The sequence below is a fragment of the Asterias rubens genome, chromosome 4 (genome assembly GCF_902459465.1).
Source record: "Asterias rubens chromosome 4, eAstRub1.3, whole genome shotgun sequence".
Classification (NCBI taxonomy): Eukaryota; Metazoa; Echinodermata; class Asteroidea; order Forcipulatida; family Asteriidae; genus Asterias; species Asterias rubens.
In genome coordinates, this window is record NC_047065.1 from 7,367,268 (window position 1) to 7,394,793 (window position 27,526).

A 27,526-nucleotide genomic window follows, 5' to 3' on the forward strand; every position below is an offset into this window, starting at 1 on the left:
AATAAAAAATTATACAATGAATAATCTACTGTCAAGACATGTAACGAGCTATAAGTGTAAGAGGATTTAAATAAATGAGTTTTCAGCAAGTTTTTAAACAATGGAGGAGAACTACAGCACCTGATGTTATTAGGTAAAGCGTTCCAAAGTTTAGGAGCACAAGCGGAAAAGGCACGATCGCCATACGATCAGGAAGTTCTAGGAATAGTTAACAGGGACTTAGCAGAAGAACGAAGAGTGCGAGAGGGGGCATAAGGTACAAGGAGATTTGCAATATAAGACGGAGTCAAGCCGATCTGAGATTTAAATGCAATAAGTAGAATTTTGAATTGAATTCGTTGTCGCAGTTGACAAACAAAAACAGACGAAATTGGCAAACACTGTTTTTTCAAAATACTGTTTCATTGAAGCAGACAACACTGACCAATGACAACAGAATGCCACAGCCAATCTAACAGAGGATATTCAGGGTTTATTTGTTTTCACCTGGGGTTGTCAGCAGAAGAGTGTGGGTTCAAATCCTGGTCATGACACTTGTGCCCTTGAGCAAGGCACCCAGTCATAATGAATTTGTAAAAAGTTGGGAAGGTAGTGCATTCTGCTCTACTAGCCAGGCTCCGAGTAGATGATACCTATGCCTACATCATGTCACTGTGAAGAAGGTAACCCTGTTTCAGCATTTAGTTGAACCAGTAAGTTTACTAGCAATAGTCACTTCTTATTAACCACACCTTGCAAAGCTTCAAGCATTCCTTAACTTTAACTGATCTTTTAAGGCATTATGAAATGTTCATGTGAAAGGCGTTAGCCAACCGGTATTAAGCAAATCCTACTAAATCTTTATCTGTGATTGAAGACCAGTGAAACCCCTACCATGTGATTGCATTTCAATTCAACCAATCAGAATGCATAAACTCTCCACGGTTATTAATACCCTAAAGGGCACTGGATACCTATGGTAATTGTTAGTTGAAAAATGCATACCTGATCGATTGGAAAGAATGCAAATGTCCCATACTGAAACAATTGTTTTCTTTAAAGACGCACGACATTATTGGTAGTTGTCAAAAGACCAGTCTTCTCATTTGGTGTTACTCAACATATGCATAACAACAACAAAATGAGAACATTTTAACTCAGCTGGTTGTCTAAGTTTGTGAGAGAATAATGGAAGAAAAAACACCCTTGTCACAAGAGTTGTGTGCTTCCAGATGCTTGAATTGGAGACCTCACCTGAGTTCTCCAATTCAATTCAAATATTTTAGTGAGAAAGTACTTAAAAACTACGTTACTTCAGAGGGAGCCGTTTCTCACAATGTTTTATACCATCCACAGGTCTCCATTGCTCGTTACCAAGTAAGTTTTTTATGCTAACAACTATTTTGAGTGATTACCAATAGTTTCCAGTGCCTTTAAGACAATAGCTTATTCCGAGTTACAATAAATAGCCTTTTGTCTTACCCCAGAGGTGACATGGAATGACTGGCTAATTACTGCAATAATTAGAGATGCCCATGTACCAGGCTCTTCACAATGACTCATACAAAATAAAAATTAAAACTCAGTTGGTTTCATTTTGTCTCCTCATTCCGTAAATTGCAAGCAGATGAAAACCAAAGAAGCTTGTGGTCATAATCTTGACATCTTACGTGAAAACAATTTCCTTGTGGTTTCAAAAGGCCTTGACAGTGACAAGATGCTTGTCCCCCCCCCCCCTCCCCTCCTTTCAACGCTCTAGCCTGAACTTGCCGTCATGTTTGAAATGTTCTCAAGGACCAACTTTTTTTTCTTTTTTTTCTTTTCAAGGCACTGTTTATACAGGATTCAAAGGGATCAAACTGCCCATTAAAAAAAAAAAGAGTTTGAAGGCACAACGCAAGTGCGGAGCGAGGCAGCCGAAACGCCACGGGACATGAGACCCACAATGGGACACTAGATACATGTAATGTTCAGGGTTTATTATGCTCTTAGGTGCATTGTTAGCAAGTAATAGGCCTATTTTACATGATTGTAGTTGTACATTGTTGTTGCCAAGCATATACATGTACTAGGCAAAAACTAGTTTTATAAAATGCGGAAATCCGGAAGAGTTGAATGCTCCATTGTCGCTGGTTTTGGTGTTAGGTGCCCCATCAAAAGTTTCACATGCAGATATTTGCATCTGCCTGTTGTAATTTTTTGATATTTTGTGGTGCTTTTTAAAGGCAGTGGACACTATTGGTAATTACTTAAAATAATTATTATCATAAAACCTTTCTTGATTACGAGAAATGGGGAGAGGTTGATAGTATAAAACATTGTGAGAAACGGCTCCCTCTGAAGTAATGTAGTTTTCAAGAAAGGAGTAATTTTCCTCGAATTTGATTTCGAGACCTTGGATTTAGAATTTGAGGTCTCGAAATCAAGCATCTGAAAGCGCACAACTTTGTGTGACAATGGTGTTTTTTTCCTTTCGTTATTATCTCGCAACTTCAACAACCGATTGAGCTAAAGTGAGAAGAAAGGTCTTTGACAATTACCAATAGTGTCCAGTGTCTTTAAGAACTTGAGCGAGCAATTATTTCTTCTTTTTGGAGATTGATAAAATTTCTTATGTCCTTTTGTACACTGGAAGTGCCTAATGAAAAATAAAAATGGCTGTTCCCCTTCAAAGATGAATAATCCATGCCTGAGCAAATAATAAACCATGTTACAAAGTAACAATCAAAACTATTAGCGGACAACCAAAATGTACAGATACTCTATCAAAGTATCGATAAAGTTGGTTTATTTTGAATTTAAGCATTTGGAACTTTATTTCAATATGTGTAATAAATATCTACGTAACTGTTACTCTACACTTGGAAGTCATACCTAAATGAATTGAAATACAGACTAAATTTTATTCATATCTCAATTGGAAAGGTCTGCAACAATGCATCTGCTTTTTATAAAAAAGGAATGGCTATTGTTGAAAAAGACTGGCCCCTTACAGGCTACCAATATGTGAGTTGTTCTAACATCCAGGGAACCAAACAAAAATGGCTGCATGGCAACAGTTTAGCAACAGAAAATAACAAAATGATGCCTCAGCATCACTGTACAAAAATTAAGATTCAAAAAGCGTCTTTTTTATCGCAATCTATAGTTTTCAAGAAACTTCACAAAACATAAATTTAATACAATATTATATTTTTATAAAGAGCATCCTAAAATGATTTTGTTTTTCATTCTTGTTTAAGTTGCAGGACATTCCTCCAAACTGGCATATTCAAATATTATCTATATCTTCAGTTTTCTCAAAGACAAGGGTGAGAATCACTGCTGATAAAAAAGTCTGAAACCTTGATCCAGATCTTAAGAAGTACATTGCAGTAACAGCATTCCATCTTTTGGTAACAGTATCCTTAGCACTTACTAGAGAAGTACATCAAAGAGCCTGACTTAAACAACTTTAAAACAGAATTACAGAATTGTTTGTTTACCAGGCACTTTAAAAAGTCTGAACTCGGATAAAAGTCTAAAATTTCTCCTCCCTGCAAAGGTCAATATTTGAGATAACTTCAACTGGAACCATAACTCCATTCTTAGAAACTATCTCACATATACAAAATGCTGATACAATCTCATCACCAAGGTCTGAAGTAAAGTTGACATTGATTACCACTTACTTATTGTTGACAGGTTCTGAGATCAAATAGGATTTAGCCAATTACAAAAGAGCTTGATATTTTCACATTTGCCACAATGACACTTCCTTTGTGTTCGATGAAGTATGCATTTACAGTGAGCATGTGTCCTAAATGAGTCACTCGGAAATGTTGCAACATCAACGAAAACATGCTGTGTCACTGCATCGTGTAAGAAACAAACTTCTGGGACAAGAATGTGACAAGATGAAACTGAGTATCTTTGATTTTTTTGGGGAGCTACGTACAATTGTTAAACCTAAGGGGGTTCTACTGGGGCAGACAGGTCGGAAATATTTGCAGGAATTATGGTTTTGATCCAAGCATGGAATTTGACACATGGTCAGAGTAGGTCAAGAAAATTATACTTGCCTATAGGGTCATCGCAGATTTGAATTTTGAAAAAACCAAAGCTTGACAAACGAGCCACTTTCTAAATTTCGAAAATGGCCACCGTTGTTTGTTGTTCTACCAAAACAATATCTTCCTCATGACTTATGTGTGCAAAATTCTGTGCTTGTATCAGCAAAGGCCCAATCTCATCACTTCTGTCATACTATCCCAACCAGGAACTGTCCACGTGGAGTGTGATCATGATATCCCTATGCCTATGGAATGGATTTTCAATGATTTCAGATGATTACTATTATCAGGAATTTCTAGTGACCAAGGTTGTTAAAAATGACATTGCTGACACTTTAACCATATTACGCTAGAGGACATATTTTTCAGTAATTTTTAGGGGGGAAGGCTTACGGCAGATCATTATTTAGTGCCGGATCAAAGGATTTTTCCTTTATTTTATGCTGACAGCTGGGCGACTGAAATTTAAATCGACCCTGACTTTCTGGTGTGTATGGCTCACAGCCAGGCACCTACCATGACACGCTTTGTTTTACTCATACAAACAGCAACAACAGGTAGTGGAAGACATGCCTTGTAAAATCCCTTTCAGTGTGTCATTGTGTAACTCTCGACTCCAGACTGTTGGCGTGTCATGGCCGAGCGGTTTACGGATTCAAGCTCTGCTGTTTGATCAGCAGAGTGTGGATTCGAATCCCGGTCGTGACACTTGCTACACAAAATTGGAGAGGTAGTGCTTTCTGCTCTGCCGGCCAGGCTTAGGACTGATGATACCCAAGCCTACATCCGTATGGACTGTAAAATGGGTAACCCTGTTTCAGCCCCAGGAGTAGGTGGCAACGGCCTCTGGAAAAAAAAAATGATTGTAGCCCCACACCTTGAAGTGGCCCTCAGGCCTTGTGTGTCTGGCGACTTGCATAAAAAAAATATTTTAAAAATATTTTAAAATATTAATATGTTTCAACTACTTTTGTTTGTCATAATATTCGACTCAATGTTTGTCCGAGCGTTCCGGGATTCCAGTCTACTACGGCAGAGGACTGGCCATACATTCGGGTCTACCCATTTGACACCGAGGATATTGACAAAATGGAATCCAGCTGTTTACACAAACCGATTTGATCTCTCCAAATGAATCAGTCTTTTTATTTCAGTTGGTGTGATTAGTCCTTCCTAATCAGTGATCAATCATCCAGCGACCAATGCATCAATGTTTACCACAAGCTAGGGAGTACGTACGATTCCTACAACAGCACCATCAAGATTAAACAGTAGACTATGACATCACTCGTTTATGGGTCTATAAATAACAATAATAATAACAACAGATGTTTATAAAGAGTGCTTATCGACAAAAAGGAAGATCGAGAAAATGGTACAAAAATAATACTTATATTATTACCTCAACCTGCAACAAGGAAAAGCTAGAAGCATTTCAGAATTTTAAAACTCAATAGACCCTATTCACAACGCGCAGCTCGCATACACTGGCGTCTCCTGTTGCCATTTTGTGGGTTAAAGCGTGCACAAAAGGATTGGACTCCCCAAAAAGGCAGAAATGGTAGACATGCATTGTTTGGGAGGTGCATAAACACAAGTATCATCATTTTATGCACTTTCTGACACATAAAACAAAATGGCGGTCAGGAGCTGCGCATGTAGGTGCACTGCGCGCGCGTTATGATTAGGGTCTATAGGAGATAGTTAAGATTTTTCACAGCATTTTACTCTTCGAAGGGATAACATAGAAAGTGTTCCCAATGTTACACAGCCAGCAAAGAAGATAAAAGAGTAAGTCACTTATCACAGACTTTGTAAACAGTATTTTGACTGATTAGTACGACAAAGAATGACTGGTCCCCCACAGTATGTGCTGTGTGAATCAGCCAATAAGATGGCAAGAATAAACAGAAAGATTAAATTTTCAAAAGCAGTTTATCTTCAAGGGTTAACAAGGCAATTTGGCAGAAATGTCTTACATTTCTTAAACTGCAGTGTTCTTAAAGTTATGCAGTCAGCAAAAGAACTTTGCAGAGAAAGATGATGCTTATCACAGAAAAACTTTGTAAACAGCTTGATTACGAGAGAATGACTGGTCCCCTGCAGTATAAATTTTCTTTTTTTGTATAGCATTTTTGTCTTCAAGTGTCAACATGGAAATTTGGCAGGTATGTCTATACATTTCTTGAAATTAAGTTTTCCTAAAGTCACACACAAAAGGCAAAGGACTTTAAAGAGAAAGACGATGCTCATCACAGAAAGATTTTTTGAAAAGCACTGACTTAGCATGACAGAGGTGCATTAGGTGCTGTGTGAACAGGCCAAAGAATTGGCAAGAATCAACAGGAGAAAGTTTAGTTTTTCCAAAGCATATTAATCTTCAAGGGTTAATATGGAAAATCAGAACGGTGGCTGAATATTTCTTGAAAAAAGGTGTTTTCTTGAAGTCAGCGAAGAAGCTAGCAAAGAAGTTTACAGAGAAAAGCGATGACTTTTTAAACAGCATAATATTCATAACAGAGAATGACTCGTCCCCCGCAGTATAAACTATGTGCACTGACAGCAGAGTATCAAAAATAATTTGTTTTCGTAAAGTATTTTTATTTTTCTAGGGTTAAAGGGAAGGTACACGTTTGGTAATTACTCAAAACTAATATTAACTTAAAAACTGACTTGGTAACGAGCGTTGGAGAGCTGTTGATAGTATAAAACATTGTGGGAAACGACTCCCTCTGAAGTAACGTAGTTTTTGAGAAGAGGTAAATTCTCACTAAAATAAAAAAAGTTTCTAGCTACACTGTAGAAGTCTTTTCTGAAAGTACACAAACTCGTCCAACAAGGGTGATTTTTCTTCAACATTTTCTCTCAACTTCGATTACCAATTAAGCCAAATTTTCACAGGCTTGTTATTTAATGGTTATGATGGGATACACCAAGTGAGAAGACTGGTCTTTGACAATTACCAGAACGTGTATCTTCCCTTTAACATTCATTTTGATCATGACTTGGAAGTACTGATTCCTCAATTTTACACAGCTAGCAAAGAAGTTTGCAGAGGCTTGCAAATTCTTATCACAGAAAGACTTTGTTAACAGAACGATAGAGTTAAGCTGTGACAGACACTTACAAGTGCACCTAAATATGTGCTATATGTGAATCCAGCTCTCATTACCTTGGTATACAGTTTTAACGGCAAGTGGACACTACTGGTAGTTGCTCAAAATAATTATCATCATAAAACCTTACTTGGTAAAGAGTAATGGGGAGAGGTTGATAGTACAAAACAATGTGAGAAACGGCTCCCTCTGAAGTGACGTAGTTTTTGAGAAAGAAGTGATTTTCCACGAATTTGATTTCGAGACCTCAAGTTTAGAAATTGCGGTCTCGAAATCAAGCATCAGAAAGCACACAACTTCGTGTGACAAGGGTGTTTAAATTAATATCTCGCAGCTTCGACCGATTGAGTTCAAATTTTCACAGGTTTGTTATTTTATGCATATGTTGAGATACACCAGCTGTGAAGACTAGTCTTTGACATTTACCAATAGTGTCCAGTGTCTTTAAGACGTTTTGCCTGTCGATAAAAATCGTCAGTACAATGAGTATTATCCCTAAGCCTTGAACATTTTGCCCTCAAACCAAACGGTGACTATTTTGATGCTGCAATTAGTGTGTCCATCCTTTTATCAGGATGCTCCTGCAAAAAACACCCATCAATCAAACTACATGCCAAATATTCAACACACAAGCGAGTTGAAAATATCACGGTGCTCAAAAAACAAGTTGGTCATTAGAGATATACTTTTGACTTTGCAATTAAAACGTTTACTTACCTTTAGGGGGTCATTGCACATCATCCAGGAGGAAGGAAATTTGTCCTTGTTATAAGTAGTCGTCAATGTTCTCCAATACAGTGCAGGAATCCGGAACATATTCTAAAATGATGGCTCCCCCATTATAGAGGGGGTTCTCACCCTCTAACAGGGTGTTCAACGTGGTTTCCATCGCAAGAACTTCCCCCGTTTCTGGATGGAATAGCCTTAATTTCTGCAAGTCATGAAAAAAACACAAATTAAGAATACCATTTTATGTATCATCAACCTACTGGGGATCCCAAGACCAATCCATACAATAAGTTTGGATGTTGATAACCCAAGCCCTTCTTGGGTAATCGCTCGGACAACGATGGCACCAATACACACCGGAAAAACACACACATAGCTCTTAAAGCCATTAAACACTTTCGGAACAGAAAACAAAATAAAAGTTCACAGATTTGCAAGGGTTTACAGAAGGTAATGGTGAACGACTTCTCTTGAAAAATTATTCCATGAAATGCTTTACTTTTTGAGAAAACATAAAAACAATTACCAATTCTCGATATCGAGAATCACGGATTTATTTTAAACACAAGTCATGACACGGCGAAACATGCGGAAACAAGGGTGGGTTTTCCCGTTCTTTTCTCCCGACTCCGATTACCGATTGAACCTAAATTTTCACAGGTTTGCTATTTAATAAATAAGTTGTGAAAATTTAAGTGTGGGCCTTTGGACAATACTGTTAACCGAAAGTGTCCAATGGCTTTAAGGGCAGTGGACACTATTGGTAATTACTCAAAAACTTTACATGGTAACGAGTAATGGGGAGAGGTTGATGGTATAAAACATTGTGAGAAACGGCTCCCTCTGAAGTAACGTAGTTTCTAGAAAGAAGTAATTTTCATCGAATTTGATTTTGAGACCTCAGATTTAGAAATTGATGTCTTGAAATCAAGCATCTGAAAGCACACAACTCCGTGTGACAAGGGTGTTTTTTCTTTCATTATTATCTCCCAACTTTGGAGATCGATTGAGCTCAAACTTTCACAGGTTTGTTATTTTATGCATATGTTGAGATACAGCAAGTGAGAAGACTGGTCTTTGACAATTACCAAGTGTCCAGTGCCTTTAAAGGGACTGGACACTTTTGGTAATTGTCTAAGACCAGTCTTCTCACTCGGTGTATCCCAACATGTAGATCTAATAACAAATCTGTAAAGAACTGAGATTCAATATGTAATTGAAGTTGCAAGAGAATAATGAAAGAAAAAACACATGTTGTTCACATTATTGTGTGCTTTCACATGCCTAAAAAAGGCTTCAGACTTAAAGTCTTTTCAATATTTGAGTGAGAAATTACCTCTTTCGCAAAAACAACGTCACTTCAGAGGGAGCCATTTTCAAATGTTTATACTATCACCAGCTCTCTGTTGCTCGTTGCCAAGTAAATTTCCGGTTTTCGGTTTAAGCGTGAGCCAGGTTTAACTCACAGCTTGAGATAATCTTTTCTTACAACCCGGAAACTATAAATTGTGTGTATACCTTGGCTGTTGCAATGTTGTTCTCATTTCTGAGTTTAACAGTGGTAGCTACTTTATCTATCGCTCTGCCTATACTCCACACTGAGGAGAAGAACATCGCCTGACTCGCAAGTTCCGACGTCTCATCGTGAGGAAGAACAACCTTGAAGTAAAGTCTCTCAGTCTGAAAAGAGAAGGACAACATTAAGAAACAAACCATAGTTGGTGTCTTTCCCTCTGTGAACCCTGGTTCGAATCCAAACTCAGATTTGGAGCATGGGTTTCATTTAAAGGGAAGGTACACGTTTGGTTATTACTCAAAACAAATATTAACTTTAAAACTGACTTGGTAACGAGCATTGGAAAGCTGTTGATAGTATAAAACATTGTGGGAAACGACTCTCTCTGAAGTAACATAGTTTTTGAGAAAGAGGTAATTTTTTCACTAAAATAATAAAAGACTTCTATCTAAAAGCACACAAATTCGTCTAACAAAGATGTTTTTTCTTTCATCATTTTCTCGCAACTTTGATGACCGATTGAGCCCACATTTTCACAGGCTTGTTATTTTATGCTTATAAAGGGATACACCAAGTGAGATCACTGGTCTTTGACAACTACCAAACGTGTACAGTGCCTTTAAAGACACTTGACATTATTGGTTATTGTCAAAGACTAGTCTTCTCACTTGTTGTATCTCAACATATGCATAAAATACAAACCTGTAAAAATTTGATCTCAATTGGTCGTCGAAGCTGCGAGATAATAATGAAAGAAAAAACACCTTTGTCACATGAAGTTGTGTGCTTTCAGATGCTTGATTTCGAAATTACATCTTTCTCAAAAACTTTGGTACTTCAGAGGGATCCAGATCTCACAATGTTTAATACTATCAACAGCTCTCCATTACTCGTTACCAAGTAAGGTTTTATGCTAATAACTATTTTGAGTAATTACCATTAGTGTCCAGTGCCTTTTAAACTACATATTTTTGGAAATACTTATTGTAATATTTCTTTTTTTAATTTGATTTTTGGGGTTGAACAAAGAATTGACTAGAGTGGGATTCGAACCACCGACCTCCGGATTAACGTGCCGGCGCTCTACCAACTGAGCTATCTAGCCCTATATTGGAGGTGTCCCTATTTTGTCAATATCTTTGTTCGGGGGTGCCAGTCAGAAGCCATACAACCGTTAACTGCCGTGTAGCCAGGGATCACACCCAAATTACGACACAACCTTGGAAGCGGCAGCCAGGGGATCACCTTAAGGGGATGCGACTTTTTGTTTCAGATATCAATATAAACCACAAGGGAAACTGACTGGGTAAATTTTGAAATGATTTTTGGGGTTGAACAAAGAATTGACTAGAGTGGGATTCGAACCATCGACCTCCGGATTAACGTGCCGCCACTCTACCAACTGAGCTATCTAGCCCTATATTGGCGGTGTCCCTTTTTTAAATTTGCTTAGATCAAGGCTGGAAACATAGTTGGTGTCTTTCCCTCTGTGAACCCTCACTTGAATCGAACGTCAGATTTGAAGGCTTGTGGTTTGACTTTGAAACTTTGAAGTGGAGGAAATGCTGGACATGCATTTCTTTCTAAACTTGCCCAGCACAAAGCTAAAAAGGTTAGTCGAGAAAGGTTGTGTTCATTAGACATGCAACTGCAGTCTGTCAAAAAAGGGGGACATTTTCAGGCACAGTTAAACTTTGTTCAGTATCAATGCCTGATGTTCAGAGTGATTGTTTTTTGTTAACATGTTTTTGTGACTTCAAAGTAGCCTACTTCAAAAAAAGATTAAGTTTGAACTTTCACAGGTCTGTCACACAACGTGCGAATTTTGGACAGTAATTAACAATGCTATAGCTACGTGCTTTACAAAAAACAACAGCATTACACAAATTTTGACTGAGGTTGCTTTTTCTCTTAAAAAGAAAAGCCTAAAGCCCGGTTCATACTTCCTGCCAATGCGAAGCGAATTTGATGTGAATTTGACGTCACAACTATCCTTTCGCAGCGATATTCACAAGTGAGTTGAACGAAGCCGAACTACTGCGAATATTCGTTGCGATTTTTGTGACAACAACATTCGCTTCGCATTCGCATTTGCAGGAAGTATGAACCGGGCTTCACAAAATTATTGACTAATAATATTAATATTGGCTTCTTATGTAGCGCTCAACATTCAGTATTTTCTTGCAAGGTATGTGGGTGGCTTTGTTTTGATAGCACCATGTAATGGTTTACAAAGTATTGTGATGCAACATGCAGCCAATCAAACCAGGAACACCGGGGCACTGGGTTCTTTACATGCGTTACACAACACACAATGGTTAAGTGTCTTACTTAAAGGGAAGGTACATGTACACGTTTGGTAACTACTCAAAACAAATATTAACTTAAACTGACTTGGTAATGAGCATTGGAGAGCTGTTTATAGTATAAAACATTGGGAGAAATGGCTCCCTGTGAAGTAGCATAGATTTTGAGAAAGAGGTTATTTCTCACTAAAATAATAAAAGACTTCTAGCTAGAAGTATTTTATTCTTGGAAAGCACACAATTTGTCCTACAAGGGTGTTTTTTCTTTCATCGTTTTCTCGCAACTCCGATGACCAATTGAGCTCAAATTTTTACAGGCTTGTTACTTTATGCTTATGGTTGGATACACCAAGTGAGAAGTCTGGTCTTTGACAAATACCAAAGGTGTACCTTCCCTTTAACGATACAAGTGTCACAACTGGGACTCGAACCCACACTCTGCTGATCAGAAACACAAGAGTTTGGATTCGGTGCTTTTAACCACTAAGCCAAGGCACATCTTTTTTGGGTTTTTTTTTAAACAATGTTGATGACCAACCTGAGGAATGCCCTTGTCTCCCAATGCTTTCATCTTCATCTTCATCAAGGCAACTTTAGCTGCCGTCTTCTGTGACTTGGCTCCAACCTTCCTCTTCGTAGAAACTGCTTCCTTAGCTTTGTAGCTTTCTAAAAACAAATTAATAACCGTTTAATACTATTTGACTCTATACTTGTACACTTATTTGTGTAAGCGCTGTATACTTGGTACTTTCCCATGTTCGGTGAACAATATTCACAGGCATATTACATGGGTGGGATTAGAACCCACGACCTTTGCAATTCTAGAGCAGTGTCTTACCAACTAGACCACCGAGATTGCCCGCTAGCTAGAGGCAGTTCAAATTCTATATTTTAGCAGCAGGTACCGCTAATAATTGAATACATATCACAAGAAAGACATTAAGTGCAAGGACTTTGTCCAAGTATGATTGATTCAAAATCATGAAATGTTCATCCATCCAGCGCTACTTAAACTCCACCACCGCCAGCAGTCCAGCATTCTCCTGAAGACAAGCAGAGTATACTGTTGGAAACGTTGAGACCAAACAGGCTCTTTTCAGAGCCAACACTCACTCATAAGAGATTTACACATGGTTGTACCCGCAAGTTTACTATTTATTTATAGTTCCTTCTTACAATCATTGAAGTTGTAACTACCGGTAAATGCTGTGTGTATGGGTATCTGCTTTGACAGTGCCATGTACTGTGTAGGTGCATTCCCCACATGATATCATACTGCAGGTTTGCATAGTTTATCTATCATTCAAATCACAGTGCATGATAGTAAATGGTCAGACAGTAGGAGGGTTGACTATATACCGTGTAGATGAATTCACCACATGATATCATATTTGCAGGTTTGCATAGTTTATCTATCATTCAAATCACAGTGCATGATAGTAAATGGTCAGACAGTAGGAGGGTTGACTATATACCGTGTAGATGAATTCACCACATGATATCATGTTTGCAGGTTTGCATAGTTTATCTATCATTCAAATCACAGTGCATGATAGTAAATGGTCAGACAGTAGGAGGGTTGACTATATACCGTGTAGATGAATTCACCACATGATATCATACTGCAGGTTTGCATAGTTTATCTATCATTCAAATCACAGTGCATGATAGTAAATGATCAGACAGTAGGAGGGTTGACTATATACCGTGTAGATGAATTCACCACATGATATCATATTTGCAGGTTTGCATAGTTTATCTATCATTCAAATCACAGTGCATGATACTGAATGGTTAGACAGTAGGAGGGTTGACTATGTACGTTGTAGATCCATTCACAACATGATATCACATTGCAGGTTTGCATAGTTTATCTATCATTCAAACCACAGTGCATGTTAATGGTCAGACAGTAGGAGGGTTGACTATATACCGTGTAGATGAATTCATCACATGATATCATAATGCAGGTTTGCATAGTTTGTCTATCATTCATAACTACCCCAAACAGTTTCTCTACTCCTATTGGTGGAGAGTGCGTCACGTGGGGGTGCTTAAACGGTTGATAATGACCAGTGTTTATGTTAAACAATGCTTGTTTGTTAACAAAGTCTCATTTAAACAATGCTTGATTGGTAAACAATGCTTGTTTGTTAACAAAGTCTCATTTAAACAATGCTTGATTGGTAAACAATGCTTGTTTGTCAACAAAGTCTCCTTTAAAAAATGCTTGTTTGTTAACAAAGTCTCATTTCAACAATCAGGGATGCCCTTTAGAGCCTGAAAACAATTTTTTAAGGAAAAGGGGTCATCGCCCCCCCCCCCCCTCCCTCAGACCAGAAAACTATTTTTTAAAAACATAACATCACTTTTTTAATAAAACATAAAGAAAAAGAAAATTCTGACCCCAACAAATTCTTTGTTTGTTAACAAAGTCTCATTTAAACAATGCTTGTTTGGTAAACATTGCTTGTTTGTTAACAAAGTCTCATTTAAACAATGCTTGTTTGTTAACAAAGTCTCATTTAAACAATGCTTGTTTGTTAACAAAGTCTCATTTAAACAATGCTTGTTTGTTAAACAATGCTTGTTTGTTAAACAATGCTTATTTGTTAACAAAGTCTCATTTAAACATTGCTTGTTTGTTAACAAAGTCTCATTTAAACAATGCTTGTTTGTTAACAAAGTCTCATTTAAACAATGCTTGTTTGTTAACAAAGTCTCATCTAAACAATGCTTGTTTGTTAACAAAGTCTCATTTAAACATTGCTTGTTTGTTAACAAAGTCTCATTTAAACAATGCTTGTTTGTAAACAAAGTCTCATTTAAACAATGCTTGTTTGTTAACAAAGTCTCATCTAAACAATGCTTGTTTGTTAACAAAGTCTCATTTAAACATTGCTTGTTTGTTAACAAAGTCTCATTTAAACAATGCTTGTTTGTTAACAAAGTCTCTGTTAATTAATGCTTGTTTGTTGACTAAGACTGTACCTTGTATTTTCTCCACAAGTTGTGCCGTTTTAGCCATTCTGGGTGTCCTCTCTTCCAGCTTAGCACACTCATGATCTTGTTGATGTCGATGGCTAAATGAAATAAATATGAAATTTGTATATATTATATGCTTAAATATTTAATCCGGCACGTTTATCTGGAGGTTATTGGTTCGAGTATCCACTCTAGTAAGTTTGTCTCTGTTCAACCCCAAAAAACATTTCAAATTTACCCATTCAATTTCCCTTGTGGTTTAGTATTTGATATCTGAAATTTTTAAAAAGCATCCCCTTCAGATGATCCACTGGCTGCCGCTTCCCAGGTTGTATCTTAATTTTGGTGTGATCCCTGGCTACACCGCAGTTAACCCTTGTACAGGTTCTGACTGGCACCCCAAACAGAAATATCATCACAATTGGGAGACTGCCAACATAGGGCTCAATAGCTCAGTTTGCAGAGCACCACACGTTTCTCTGGAGCAAGTTCGAAAAAGGGACTAAAGTTGACTATTGTCGACCATTGGGTGATTTTGCCTGGAACCCAAGATGTATTTCATGCATAGGTAACCATGGAACATTGACTAGTGGTTGACAAACGGTCGCTTATCGAACTTGCTCCTGGAGTCCTACTCTAGTCAATTCTTCTTTGTTCAACCCCAAATAAAAATATTTCCATCCACAGTTCTTCAGAAAAATCATCTTTGAGAATTGAAGACTGTCTGTAGCATGGCCCCATAATATTGAGTCTTACCTGAGACAGAAATTCTGTCGGCAATGCTCACAGCAGACCGGTATAAGTTCTCTCTCCTTGCATTCACTAAAGCAACAGCCATAGCTTGTTGGTGCGTCTAGTGGGTTGTACTCATGCGTTATGTTTACCTGCCCAGAACAAAGAGACATTAAAAAATACATTCCTAAATACCTCAGACAGTTTCGCCATTCCTATTTGTGGAGAGCGCGTCAGGTGATTGTGTATAAACCTTTGTTTATGACGCGACACACGACCTTGCACCTGTTCTTATAAGACAGTTCCTTCATTCCTATTGGTCGAGAGCAACGGCTGAAACAGTTGTGCCACATCACGCGATACGCGCGATGCGCACAGCATTCCCTTATTAGGGGTTGTTTACCCGAGGGCGGCGGAGGATTTTACCATTTCATAGCTGGAGGGGTGTTGTGTTGAAAGAATTCATTTAACAATTATAATGTTTGCATTTATTTTAATTTTTGACCAAAAAGTGTTGATGTTTTTGACCGAAAAGGTATTTATGAATGGGAATCAAAGTGTGTTGAATCGGTTTTCAACTAGTGGTTTACACCCGCCGAGGCCTGGTTCTCGATAATTTACCTCAACTTCATCCAGGCCTCGGCGCAGGTTTAAACCACTAGTTGAAAACCTCTTCACCACACATTGATTCCCTTATTTTTTAGATTAGAGACACTGGAGACCATTGGTAATTGTCAAAGACCAGTCTTCTCACTTGGTGATAAAATGCATAAAATAACAAACCTGTGAAAATTTCAGCTCAGTTGGATGTTGAAGTTGCGAGATAATAATGAAAGAAAAAACGCCCTTGTCACACAAAGTTGTGTGCCTTTGAAGGAAAGATTTCTGTTCTGTACGAATGTATGTTAATGCTTGAGTAATTAAAGGATAGGATGAGGTCACCAGTGGTTAGTTATGTCAAGACAATTCGGTAAAAAAATAAAATATTATGTTGTTAAGATGGGGGAAAAATTAGCAGATTGCGTCTTTACCTGGGAACAGTTGTGATTATCCAAGCTCCTATGATCCAAACTGAAAAAACAACAAAAGGAAAATAGGTAAACACATTAAAATTAGCCAACAACTATTTTAAAGACACTGGACACTATTGGTAATTGTCGAAGACCAGTCTTCTCACTTGGTGTATCTGAACATATATGCATTATAAAATAATAAACCTGTGTAATGTTGAGCTCAATTGGTCGTCAAAGTTGTGAGATAAAAATGAAAGATAGATAATTCAAAAGTAGAATATCATGATGCACACAAACACGCCTCGATATTGCATGCTTTCCTTATACGTCACAAAGAAAAACGGTCGGCCATTTTGTGGAGGCAAAATTTGTGCTCCTTAAAATGGCCGAATGTGTTAGTTGGCGACGTAAAAGGAAAACCCTGCAATTTCGAGTAATACTTGTGTGTATTATTATATTCTACTTTTTAAATATCTTTCTAACCATACGCATTTCATAATAAAAGGTTTCAAACGCTTCTTAAAGACCAACTCGTCCGATCCAAGGCAACGTGTTCCTTTAAAGTTTATGTGAAACGTCTGAAGGGGCACCATTTGGTTCTTGGACTACATACTACATAATGTCCATATATAATGCTTGAAATATAGCTGCAACAAGAATATTCAAATAATTATATAAAGTGTTCCGTCAAAAAATCATTTTATCACTATAAACCACAAGGGAAACTGACCGGGAAAGTTGTCAAATGATTTTTGGGGTTGAACAAAGAATTGACAAGAGTGGTATTCAAACCAACGACCTCCGGATTAACAGGCTCTACGGTCTCTCTATTTTGTCAATATCTTTGTTCGGGGTGCCAGTCAGAAGCCATACAACCGTTAACTGCCGTGTAGCCAGGGATCACACCCAAATTACGACACAACCTTGGAAGCGGCAGCCAGGGGATCACCTTAAGGGGATGCGACGTTTTGTTTCAGATATCAATATAAACCACATGGGAAACTTTCTGGGTAAATTTTCAAATGATTTTGGGGGTTGAACAAAGAATTGACTCAAGTGGGATTCGAACCAACGACCTCTGGATTAATGTGCCGGCGCTCTACCAACTGAGCTATCTAGCCCTATATCGGCGGTTTCCCTATACTAATATCTTTGTTCGGGGTGCCAGTCAGAAGCCATACAAAGTTCTGTTAAAAAATCATTATGTAAGACCACATAAAATGTTAAAAAATTGTTGATCGTGCCCACTTGACCGTTCAAAAGCCCCGTTTTTTTTTGTGTTTTTTTTTATCATAAAAAAACAACCTCTTCAGCTGATTTTTTTTCTTCAAAATGTACAGGTTTGAAAAGATGCTCAAAGAAGGTTTTTAATCATGTTGGCAAAGCAAGAACAATTCTTCAAGTATTTTCTTGGGCTACGCTGTGCTTAGTTGTTTGAAAAAGTTTACAGAAAATGTCATCTAGGAGTCAATTTTGTTTAAATTATTGAAAACAAACTATTGAAAACATCAAAAACACACAAACCCTCTGTTTTACGGTGATTGTGATGATTTCTTTATTCTTGATTTCATATTTGGCACGTCAACAAACTTAAAAAAAAAAAAAAAAGTACGATCAACAATTTTTTAATTTTGTTTATGTGGCCTTACTTGTATTTAAAAGCAAACTTACCAGAAAATTCCTGAACAGGCACTACACTGAAACGGCAAAAAATCTACAATTAAAAAAATAGAAACAAATATTATGATTTACAACCAACTTTCTTTATTATTTGGTTTGACAACAAATTTAAATGCGACATTACAATTTCTTAAAAAACTCTAATAACATCAGAAACACAGATTGTTGTTATTAATCAAAGATGCGTAAAACTTGCAGACGATGCATTATGTCACTATCACATTAAATCGCAAGCCTAACTTAATGCTCAAAATCTCATTCCAAACAAAACCTTAACTGTAAAAAAGAAAAAATGTTAACAACAGGAGCAATGGTGAAACTCTAATAATAATAATAATAATAAAGGAAACTTATAATGCACCATGTCTGTCACAGGTGACACTCCTAGTAAAGGAACCCTTACAATGCTAACAACTAGAAACTAAATAGGCCAAGTAAAATAAATAACATGTTGCTTGTCCCGATTTTTTGAAAAAGTTGGTGAGGGAGGTCCTCGTTTCAAGATGGCCACCATGTCTAAGATGGCCGCCATATTGTATTTGAAGATGGTTTTATGAGTATGTTTTGTATGTCCTGAAATTATGTGTGCGTTTCTGTGTCTATTTTGATACATTGTTATTCTTTCCAAAGAGTTATTCTTGCTTTTGCTGTGTGTGTGGCATCACGCCCTGGTGCATAGAACTGTGGCATGCAAACAAGAAGTGCAAACGTTTCTAAACCAAGTTGCTCATCATGCGTTTTGATAGCATTTTTTGTAGACCTACATGTAAGAAAGATGATGAAATTGCTCAATAAAAATGAAGGGTAGAATTGAAATAGCTATCAATTATATATGTAAATTGACTCCAATTTTTTTATTTTATTTTTTATAGATAACAAATAACAAAAAAAAATTGGTGCGGCCGCCAAAATCAAGGCGGGCGGGGACGGGCAACATGTTACTTGGCCTTAAACAAAAAAATCAGAAGGAGAAGCAGCTGAATTAGAAGAGATGGCTATGTGTCTGTTTTTACATCCATGGCAGATTATCTTTAAAAATTGTAAACGGCATAAGACAAGAGCACTGGAACTAGGCTTGTGACTTGTTCAATAAAAATTAAAACTACCGTTTAGTTTAACATCAGTTTTATTTAGTTTATAATATTAGACAGTGAAGTGCCCCTTCAAAACAATTGTGCAACTCCTTGCAGTACTGACTCCTTGTGAGGTTGTGCGCCCCTTAAATGTTTCCTTACTTCTGGCGCTGCACACAAGCTTAGTTGAGAAAAGTTTCGGATAACTTTCCGTATGTCCCCACCACTTTTTCACTAATTTTTTTCAAAAAGAGATACCTCATTGAGGTAAATTAGATACCATATTATTTCATAATCGAATGAAAAGGTGGTGGCGCCATATGTAAAAAAAATTCCCAAGTTTCCATATATCCTGCCACCACTTTTTCTTAATTTAAATAAATTGTAATTGTATTCCTTTTCCTTACATAGTAAAAATGAGTCAAAAAGTGATGGCAAGATACAGAAAGTCCCCCCCCCCCTCCCCCCTCAGTTAAGTTGGTTAAACCACACTTTTAATTATATTTAATAAAATTGTGTTTTTGAAATAACATTGCAAATTTATTTTTCATTAAAAACAGTCATATATGCAGTGATGCACCGCCTGCTGCCGCAGCCGGCGGGTCCTCGAGTCAATGTCATTCGACATGTTCGGGTCGTTGGTCCTGCACAAAGTAATGTCCGGAAACTAGACTTCCGTCCATTTTAACAAGATGCAATCTACTCACAACGATAGCAATATCTAAGTTGTTACATTATAAGTTGTCACAGCCGAAACCGATCAATCTGATTTGTAAATTCTAGTTTTTACCGAGTTGTTTGCAAGTCTTTACAGAGCAATGTTTTCCGATGTCAACCTCCGCCATGACTGATTTAAAGAAATTGCGGATTAGTCAGGTTCCCACCACCAATACGTATGTTACTTTTCACAGACGACAGGATACCAGTCTCAATTATGCGAGCCCTTGAGGGCGCTATAACAAACATTTCAGCGTGTGTGACTTGCAAATGCAAGACCGTGCAGCAGTGTTATTAAAATCAATCAGAATAGAAAAAATAAGATACCTCTGTAAAAATGTTTATCAAATCAACTGCTTCTTCAAGTGATTGGAGTGGGTTCACTCTCATTTTGGTAACTAGTTGTTTTTGTACTTAATTGTATCTCTATTCTAAGTCTAAACAGTCACTAATTAATAAAAATCATGAAAAATTAAATATATAAAATTAAAAATAAAAAACAAGGAGGGGTCGACAACCAATTTTACTTTTGAGGTTGTGTTTGTTGGTTGTGTTGTAGTGTACCTCAAAGTGTTAACTCAATCATAATTCTTATGACAAGACCAGAATCAAAAGAAGTAGAAGGAAAAAAGGGTTTATTTTAGTTGAAAGATGTAAAATATTAATATATATTGGAATGTACTTCACTCTGGTCAATGACAGAATGTGGCTCAATTACATTTGGTCCATAATAAATAGTGCTAGTGCAGGACTCAAGTGGTTTAGCGTATAGCTGCATTAATCGTAACCCTCCATCCTCTCGACGGTCGGGATCTGATGGATGATGGACTTGGATGGAGGGTAATCAATCAGCGCCACTACCCGTAACCGTAAAGCAACTATAGTTGCGATAATGTAACACTTCTCCCGACAGCGAATTAGAGGAGGGTTACGTTATCGCAACTAAGATGTCTACACTGCTTGCTGGGCGACACTGTTTGCGCACAGCTGATCAACCCATATGGCACCTGATCTTCAAGAATCATTCTGGTGGACATTAAAATCGCCGCAGGAGGAAAATGAGCTACCCAGACACCATCACCAAAGACACAAATCTCAATCTAAACGAGACCTAGCAACTCATTAGAGTTGAAGCAACCTGGCACCATTTCATCAAAGCTGCTTCTAAGGACGAAGGATTGATGGGGCTACATTAACAGATTTGTATGCATTGTACTAGATTGTAACTGTATTGTGTCTGAACTAGGCTAGGGCTAAATTAATTTCTTTGATGAGCATAGTCTTCACTTTATTCTGTTTTCACTCCAACAGCCAGCAGTATCTGCAGGTAATGTTGGCCAGTTATCTTCAGATCTACTGATCTCTACACTAGACTTGACCAAGGCAGGCTACCTCCATGATGCAAGCATCCTGCCTCTGTGTGGTAATGATCCCTTCGGGAGATCAGGAAGGACTGAAGCTTCTCTAGTAACCAGTGCAGAAGGTTTCTTAACAGATTTCAAATTATAGACTCCACCTTTCAACATCTAAACGATTTCAAACTCTTTCATGGAGAGTTTCAAGGGCCTGCCGTCGATTTCACAAAGAGTTAGGACTCGTCTTATCTCGAATTAGGACGAGTAACTCGTCCTAACTTAGGATTAATCTTAAGGTCTGCATGCTACAGTGCAGGGTTGGGACTCGTCCCAAGTCCTAAGATTAGTCTTAAGTTAGGAAGAGTTTTGTGAAGTCGACGGCAGGAGACATTGAACTGGGGGCAATTGCCTTTGTCGCCTCCATGAAGTATCAGGTCTGAATATGTTGACACTGATGAGGTACATAGCTGATGAGCCTTACTTCAATCAGGGTTATGCATATTTTTTATCCGTTCTCAATGGTTAATCATAAATTGTAATGTCCTTCAACTATTCACTAATTCATTCACAAACCACAGTGAAATAGTAGATAAAAAAAGTTACTTGGTTTCATTTGCATTAAAGCCACACATTTAATATTTAAGTGATCAGAAAATGATTTTGCACGTAATTTTTATGTTTAATCTTCTGTCTTGACAGTGTATGAGTCCAAAGAGAGGAAGCTAGTTGTGGTTCAACAGCGAACACCGTTGGTCAAGGTGAGTTTCTAATAACCTGGAAAATCATCCTTCATGAAAACATTTGAGAATTTTAAGCTTTTTATATTCATATTTCACTGCAATTTACTTAAATCTTCTTACCAGGGTGCACAAGCTGACTTCAGAAAGAAGCTTCTTCTATGGATCAAAGACTCAAAATTTTCCCGAGTCATCTTATTGAGTAGTAGCCATTCACATGAGAGAACTGACTCACAGCTGACTGGGTGAGTAACACTTTACTCACTGGAAAAGTAATATTTAATCAGAGGCCCAACTTTTGCCTTGTTATTGAGTAGTTGTCACTCACATGAGAGAACTGACTAAACTATTTACTTTTGGGAGACTTTTGAGACGCTGATGGCAGCAGACAGAACGGCCCTATTTGGCGGCTCTGAGCATGCATGTAGTGTGTGCATAAGCCTGAGCAAGCCCACTGCTGGCGAGAAGTGTGAAAAAGGTCCGTCAAAAAACTCCCATTTTATTAAAACTTTTGTCACTATACCACTGTAAAGGCCTTTTGAGCACGCTCCACCTGTCGTTCGATAGCGGGAGAAAAAGTAACCAAACATAAGGCAACTTGGAGGCAACCAACTGATAGCGCTTTGATAGCACGGAGTAATTTTTCACACAATGTCTTATAATTCCTTAGAAAATTAGTAGACTATTCTCTTTTTGTAAATTGCCTCGTGTGACATGACCTTAAGGTAAAATAACTTCCTGTAATACCAACCCCCCCCCCCAAAAAAAAAAAAAACAACAACAACAAACAAACAAACAAAAAAACCTTAACTTATGTTGTGCGTTTTTCCAGGAGTCAGTTTAGATACTTGACCACCCCCATGTTGGAAGGAGAACTTGGTACAGTCCTGTCAGATCAACTACAATGGAAGAGACTAGAGAAGAGACAAAACCAGTGGGCTCCACCATTGGCTAATGAAGAGGGGAGGCCAGAATGTGCGAGGGGTATTTATATCCCCGGAGGCGGAGTCGCAAAGCGACTCTTTGATGATTGGTGAGTGGGACTTCTATAACTGTATTTGTTGCTATTTGTTACAGAGCTATATACCCCGTTCACACAGCTCTGCCACCTACGAAGACCATGCCGATTACCCCGATCTCACAGAGTTATTAAGTACGGGCACTTTGGCCATGATAATCCAGTAATTGGGCAAATTCAAGACTAAATCCTGACTGTACTACTTCTACGTAATTCCGTAATTGGAATAAACAATCTGAGAAACTTTTCTGCAGGAAATGTTTCTCAGATTGACATTTGTTTGACTCCCTCTCTCTAAAACCACATTCCTTTAGAACGGAATCGTTTCTTAAAATGTTACACATTTTGACAGCTTCAGTGCTTCCTGCCAAGTACGATTTGATGGTCTCTTATTTTTTGGAGAAATTTCAAAAAGTAAACCCTTCCTTAATGCAGGGTTCGATTTCACAAGGATAGTCCTAACGTGGGATAGTCCTAGGACTCTTCAGGAGTTATTCAAAAGTTAAGGTTAGTCTTAAGTTAGGACGAGTATTAACTCGTCTTAACTCATAATAAGACTAGTCTTAACTCTTTTTAAAACCCGTCCCCTGGATTCTTTATAAAGCACATGTAAAAATACAGTCTTAACAGTTCCTTAACAAAAAAACTTGCTTAATGATTTTTATTTGGCATCTTTGACAGTTGTCTTCAAGATGTTCCCTTGGCCATCTTGATGTTATTCTGCTCCGAGGGTGACAACATTCCAGATGCTTTAACGATGGTTACCCATCTCAACCAGTGGCTTAAATTAGTACAGGTAACATGACGGACAGTATTATTCTGATGTCGTTTCTTTGTAACTATTTGACAAAGTAGTGCCGTAAATTATTTGTTGGGGTGTCATGGCCGAGCGGTTTAGAGCATCAAAGTTCTGGTGGTTAAGTTGTTGTAGTGTGGGTTCGAATCGTGGTCATGACCTGTGTGTGTCCTTGAGCAAGATGCTTCACTATAATTGCTTCTCTCCACCCAGGGGTATAAATGGGTACCTGCGAAGGTAGAGGTTGATATTGTGTATGAAATGGCCTACTGAGGGCTACGGCAGCTCAGGGCTGTATACTCTCCAGGGAGCTGAGAAAGATTAAAGGAATGTTATTGGCCCAATGGTCAGGGCACTAATGTTTAAACACGCATTGACATATTATTGTAAAATGGGCTATATAAGAAATAGTTATTATTATACTATTTTTGTAGATAATTTTGCTATATGTTGTATTCATTCTCAGGAACCTGAGAGTAGTCAAACACCGGTCCGCAGTCCATGGAGGATACCAAGCTCTTGGAATATGCTATACGGCCAACACTTTGACCCATCCATCTATTAAGAACTGAAGGATACTCTGTGGAACTTGTTGATACTTCAAAGAAGTTATAGCATACAATGTGTACATTAGGTGGTAAAAAGTTTGAACATGTCCATTTGTTAGGATAGGAACTAAAGACTTGGGAACCAAGTTCTAATTGGAGGATGTCACAGCTTTAATTCTATGTTATATTGTATGGTGAACAGTTTGACACATCCATCTGTGAGAAACTGAAGAATAACCATAAACCGGATGATATTGCAAGAAAGTAATGGCAACAGTTAAAGGTGGTCAATAAGAATGGGTTCACCAAATTGGAACTGAAGAACACAAAGGAATTATTCCACTTGAAGTTCATGCTCTATAGTCTGACCTATCACTGTACCAGACACCAGATAATAGAGAGGTTTTGCAACGTACGGATACACATACAGATACCGATCTGTCGACACTTTGTGTGTTCACGTGACGCGTACCCGCGACTACCGTATTTTGCATACACATTACCAACTGATACGGGAGCTCATACACGTCGTAGAAAAACGGATACTGTTTTGCAGACGTTTAGCTGTATTTTTGTCCCAGATCAAAAACATTTCCCACAGAATTATTTTCACTGGTATCGTGCTTGCTATAGACAGAAAATTGTTAGTCATTTGCAAGCAAAATGATGAGAAAATGCAGCGTATAAAATACGGGTCTCGATTGGTCATGTTTGTCAGAAAAACACTCATGATTAATGCGAGCGCACTCAAGTGAAACATATACCTATAGTTTGCGATACAAAATCCAACACGCGGCTGGCGTGAACGGATACGGTTTCATATCCGTATCTGTATCTGTATCCGTATGCTTGCGAAACCTCTCTAATACCTAGAAACTAATGCTTATTTCATATAGTAAACAAATACATCAGTTTCCAAGGAACAATATAAAAGAAAGAGACAAATCCGTGTTCTTCTGTTTATGTCTACATTTTGCAGTCATTAGGTTCAACGTAACCTCGCTACCATGGGCAGCGCGCCGTATCACGCTAGCTCTGCGTGCGTCTCTAACCCCTGGGAGGGAAACTCTGATCCGTGTCTTTGAAACGCTGTGCGTCTCCAAAAAGCTCTATACGCCGTAACGCGTGCGTATAAAGATGTACGTATTCACTTTTTTTGTCACGCAACACTGAACGTCAAGGCAAGTTTATGACTTATATTACACACAGCGCATCCAGCGTGTGCGTGACTAACGCCCAACACAGAACGGATCAACCACAGGACTAATTGTAGTATCCCTTATATTTGGATATTTTGGAATTACACTTCCAGGGGTTATGATCGAGCAAGGCATGCTGGGGAAAAAATGGCGCGGCGAGATCGATCACCCCTGGAAACGAGGTTGGGTTCAATGTGGTGATTTTTGCTCAATCCTGAGACTGCCCTGAGCAATTTCAGGCACAGACTTTCTAGTATAAGGGTGATACAAAGCCCTTTCAAACGATGGAATTGTGCTATCTTGAGATTGAGCACATTTGTTGATTGTGCTCAAAACACGGATCTTTAAAGGCAGTGGACACTATTGGTAATTGTCGGACTAGTTTTCTCACTTGGTGTACCTCAACATGTGCATAAAATAACAAACCTGCGAAAAATTTAGCATCAGTCGTCAAATTGTGGAGATACTTGTCGCACCATGGCCACACGAACTTGTGTGCTTTCAGATTCTTGATTTCGATACCTTGAATTCTAAATCTGAGGTCTCAGTCAAAATCAAATTTGTGGAAAATTACTTCTTTCTTGAAAACTACGTCACTTCAGTTTTTCACAATGTTTTATACTATAAACCTCTCCCCATTACTCGTTACCAAGTAAGATTTCATGATAATAATTATTATGAGTAATTACCAATAGTGTCCACTGCCTTTCAACTAGTGGCCTCTATTAATACAGGTATTATGACGGACAGAACTATTCACAACCAGAACCAATAAACTTTGGCACACCCAAGTTATTCCATTTTCCAAGGGGGGGGGTGCATGAAGAAAGAAACACCTCAAAAATAAACGGCAAACAACCAAAATAATCTCTCTGCATTTTAATATATGCATCTGATTAAAACATCCAATAAAGTGAAGGATTGGCTGTGTTTGTTGGTCAGTCAACTTCAATGAGCTACATTGTTGATCAAATACTTTACTGTTCACTGGTAATGCCTTATTAATCTAAAAACAGCTTAGACATGTTAGACGGCTGACACAAGAGGTTTATTTACGCTTGCCTTCATAAAACTGAAACGCGTATTATAAGTTATCACACAAGCGCGAGTGGAATACACACAAATATAGGGCTTCTGCGTTCCATATCTGAGGCTGAAGGCCGAGTTGGATATGGGACGCAGACGCGCTATATTTTTTCGTATTCCACAAGCGCGCGTGTACTGTTATAATGAATTTATCTTCCAGTCTCATGTATGTGCATGCAACGCATGCAATATCGGAACGTTATTTTGCGACAAACAGCATGCACTTGCACAAAGTTTAGAATGTAATTTTGCACAGTCCGTATACGGAGCGTAACGCATTAACACCCACAATACGCACTGTGCAATCAAAACACTGGAAGTAGTATAAAGGTTTTTATACCACCCTCCAGAGCATCTGGGCCCAATTTCATGGCTATGCTTACCGCCGAATTCTGCGCTTACAATCGTGATTCCCGTTTTATACGTGCAAGCGTAGAATGCCCTAGTAACGTGAAGTACACACGCGCAGAAGCCCAAATTCCCCGCTAACCCGTGAAATCTGCTTGGCGTAAGCACAGGCTTCCCTGCTTCCGTAAGAGCCGATTCTGTGCTTACGGTAAGCAGAGCCATGAAATTGGGCCAAGGTGGATTAACGCGTACTGGAAGATAAATATCTGTAATCAAGTAGTAATCAGAGACCAATTTCAAAGAGATGCCGAGTTCTTCATGATGCTTTAAAGCACAGCAAATGTTGCTTTACCGCAGACATGGATAATAGCTTGTTACTCTTGTCTGCCCTGTAAGATTTGCTACTTGCAAACAAAAAACTAAATTTTGCCATGCAATTTTTGTTGCTTTTCATGAAGTTTCTTTAGCTTGACATGATGTTCTGATTGCCATTGAATAATATTCAACTTTTGGCCTAATGGCACTTGAAGGATTGGCAAGG

At 38.2% G+C, this 27,526-nt stretch overlaps 2 protein-coding genes across 2 annotated transcripts; one reads left to right on the forward strand and one right to left on the reverse strand.

Moving 5' to 3' along the window:
• Positions 1 to 4,936: 4,936 nt before the first annotated feature.
• On the reverse strand, positions 4,937 to 20,026 carry LOC117289305 (AN1-type zinc finger protein 1-like). Its single transcript, XM_033770373.1, has 9 exons — positions 19,972 to 20,026; positions 18,100 to 18,142; positions 16,447 to 16,486; positions 15,440 to 15,567; positions 14,690 to 14,781; positions 12,237 to 12,364; positions 9,395 to 9,556; positions 7,865 to 8,078; positions 4,937 to 5,331 (listed from the first exon to the last, which is right to left on the reverse strand). The coding sequence occupies exons 1-8, from the start codon at positions 20,024 to 20,026 to the stop codon at positions 7,914 to 7,916; spliced, it is 813 nt and encodes a 270-aa protein (XP_033626264.1). The 3' UTR covers positions 4,937 to 5,331; positions 7,865 to 7,913.
• Positions 20,027 to 20,139: 113 nt separating this feature from the next.
• On the forward strand, positions 20,140 to 25,137 carry LOC117289277 (proteasome assembly chaperone 2-like). The gene is made up of 7 exons (XM_033770323.1): positions 20,140 to 20,292; positions 21,210 to 21,381; positions 21,953 to 22,011; positions 22,117 to 22,235; positions 22,823 to 23,023; positions 23,690 to 23,804; positions 24,271 to 25,137. Exons 1-7 carry the CDS (start codon positions 20,236 to 20,238, stop codon positions 24,367 to 24,369), a joined length of 822 nt encoding a protein of 273 aa, XP_033626214.1. The 5' UTR covers positions 20,140 to 20,235; the 3' UTR covers positions 24,370 to 25,137.
• The last annotated feature ends 2,389 nt before the right edge of the window (positions 25,138 to 27,526 follow it).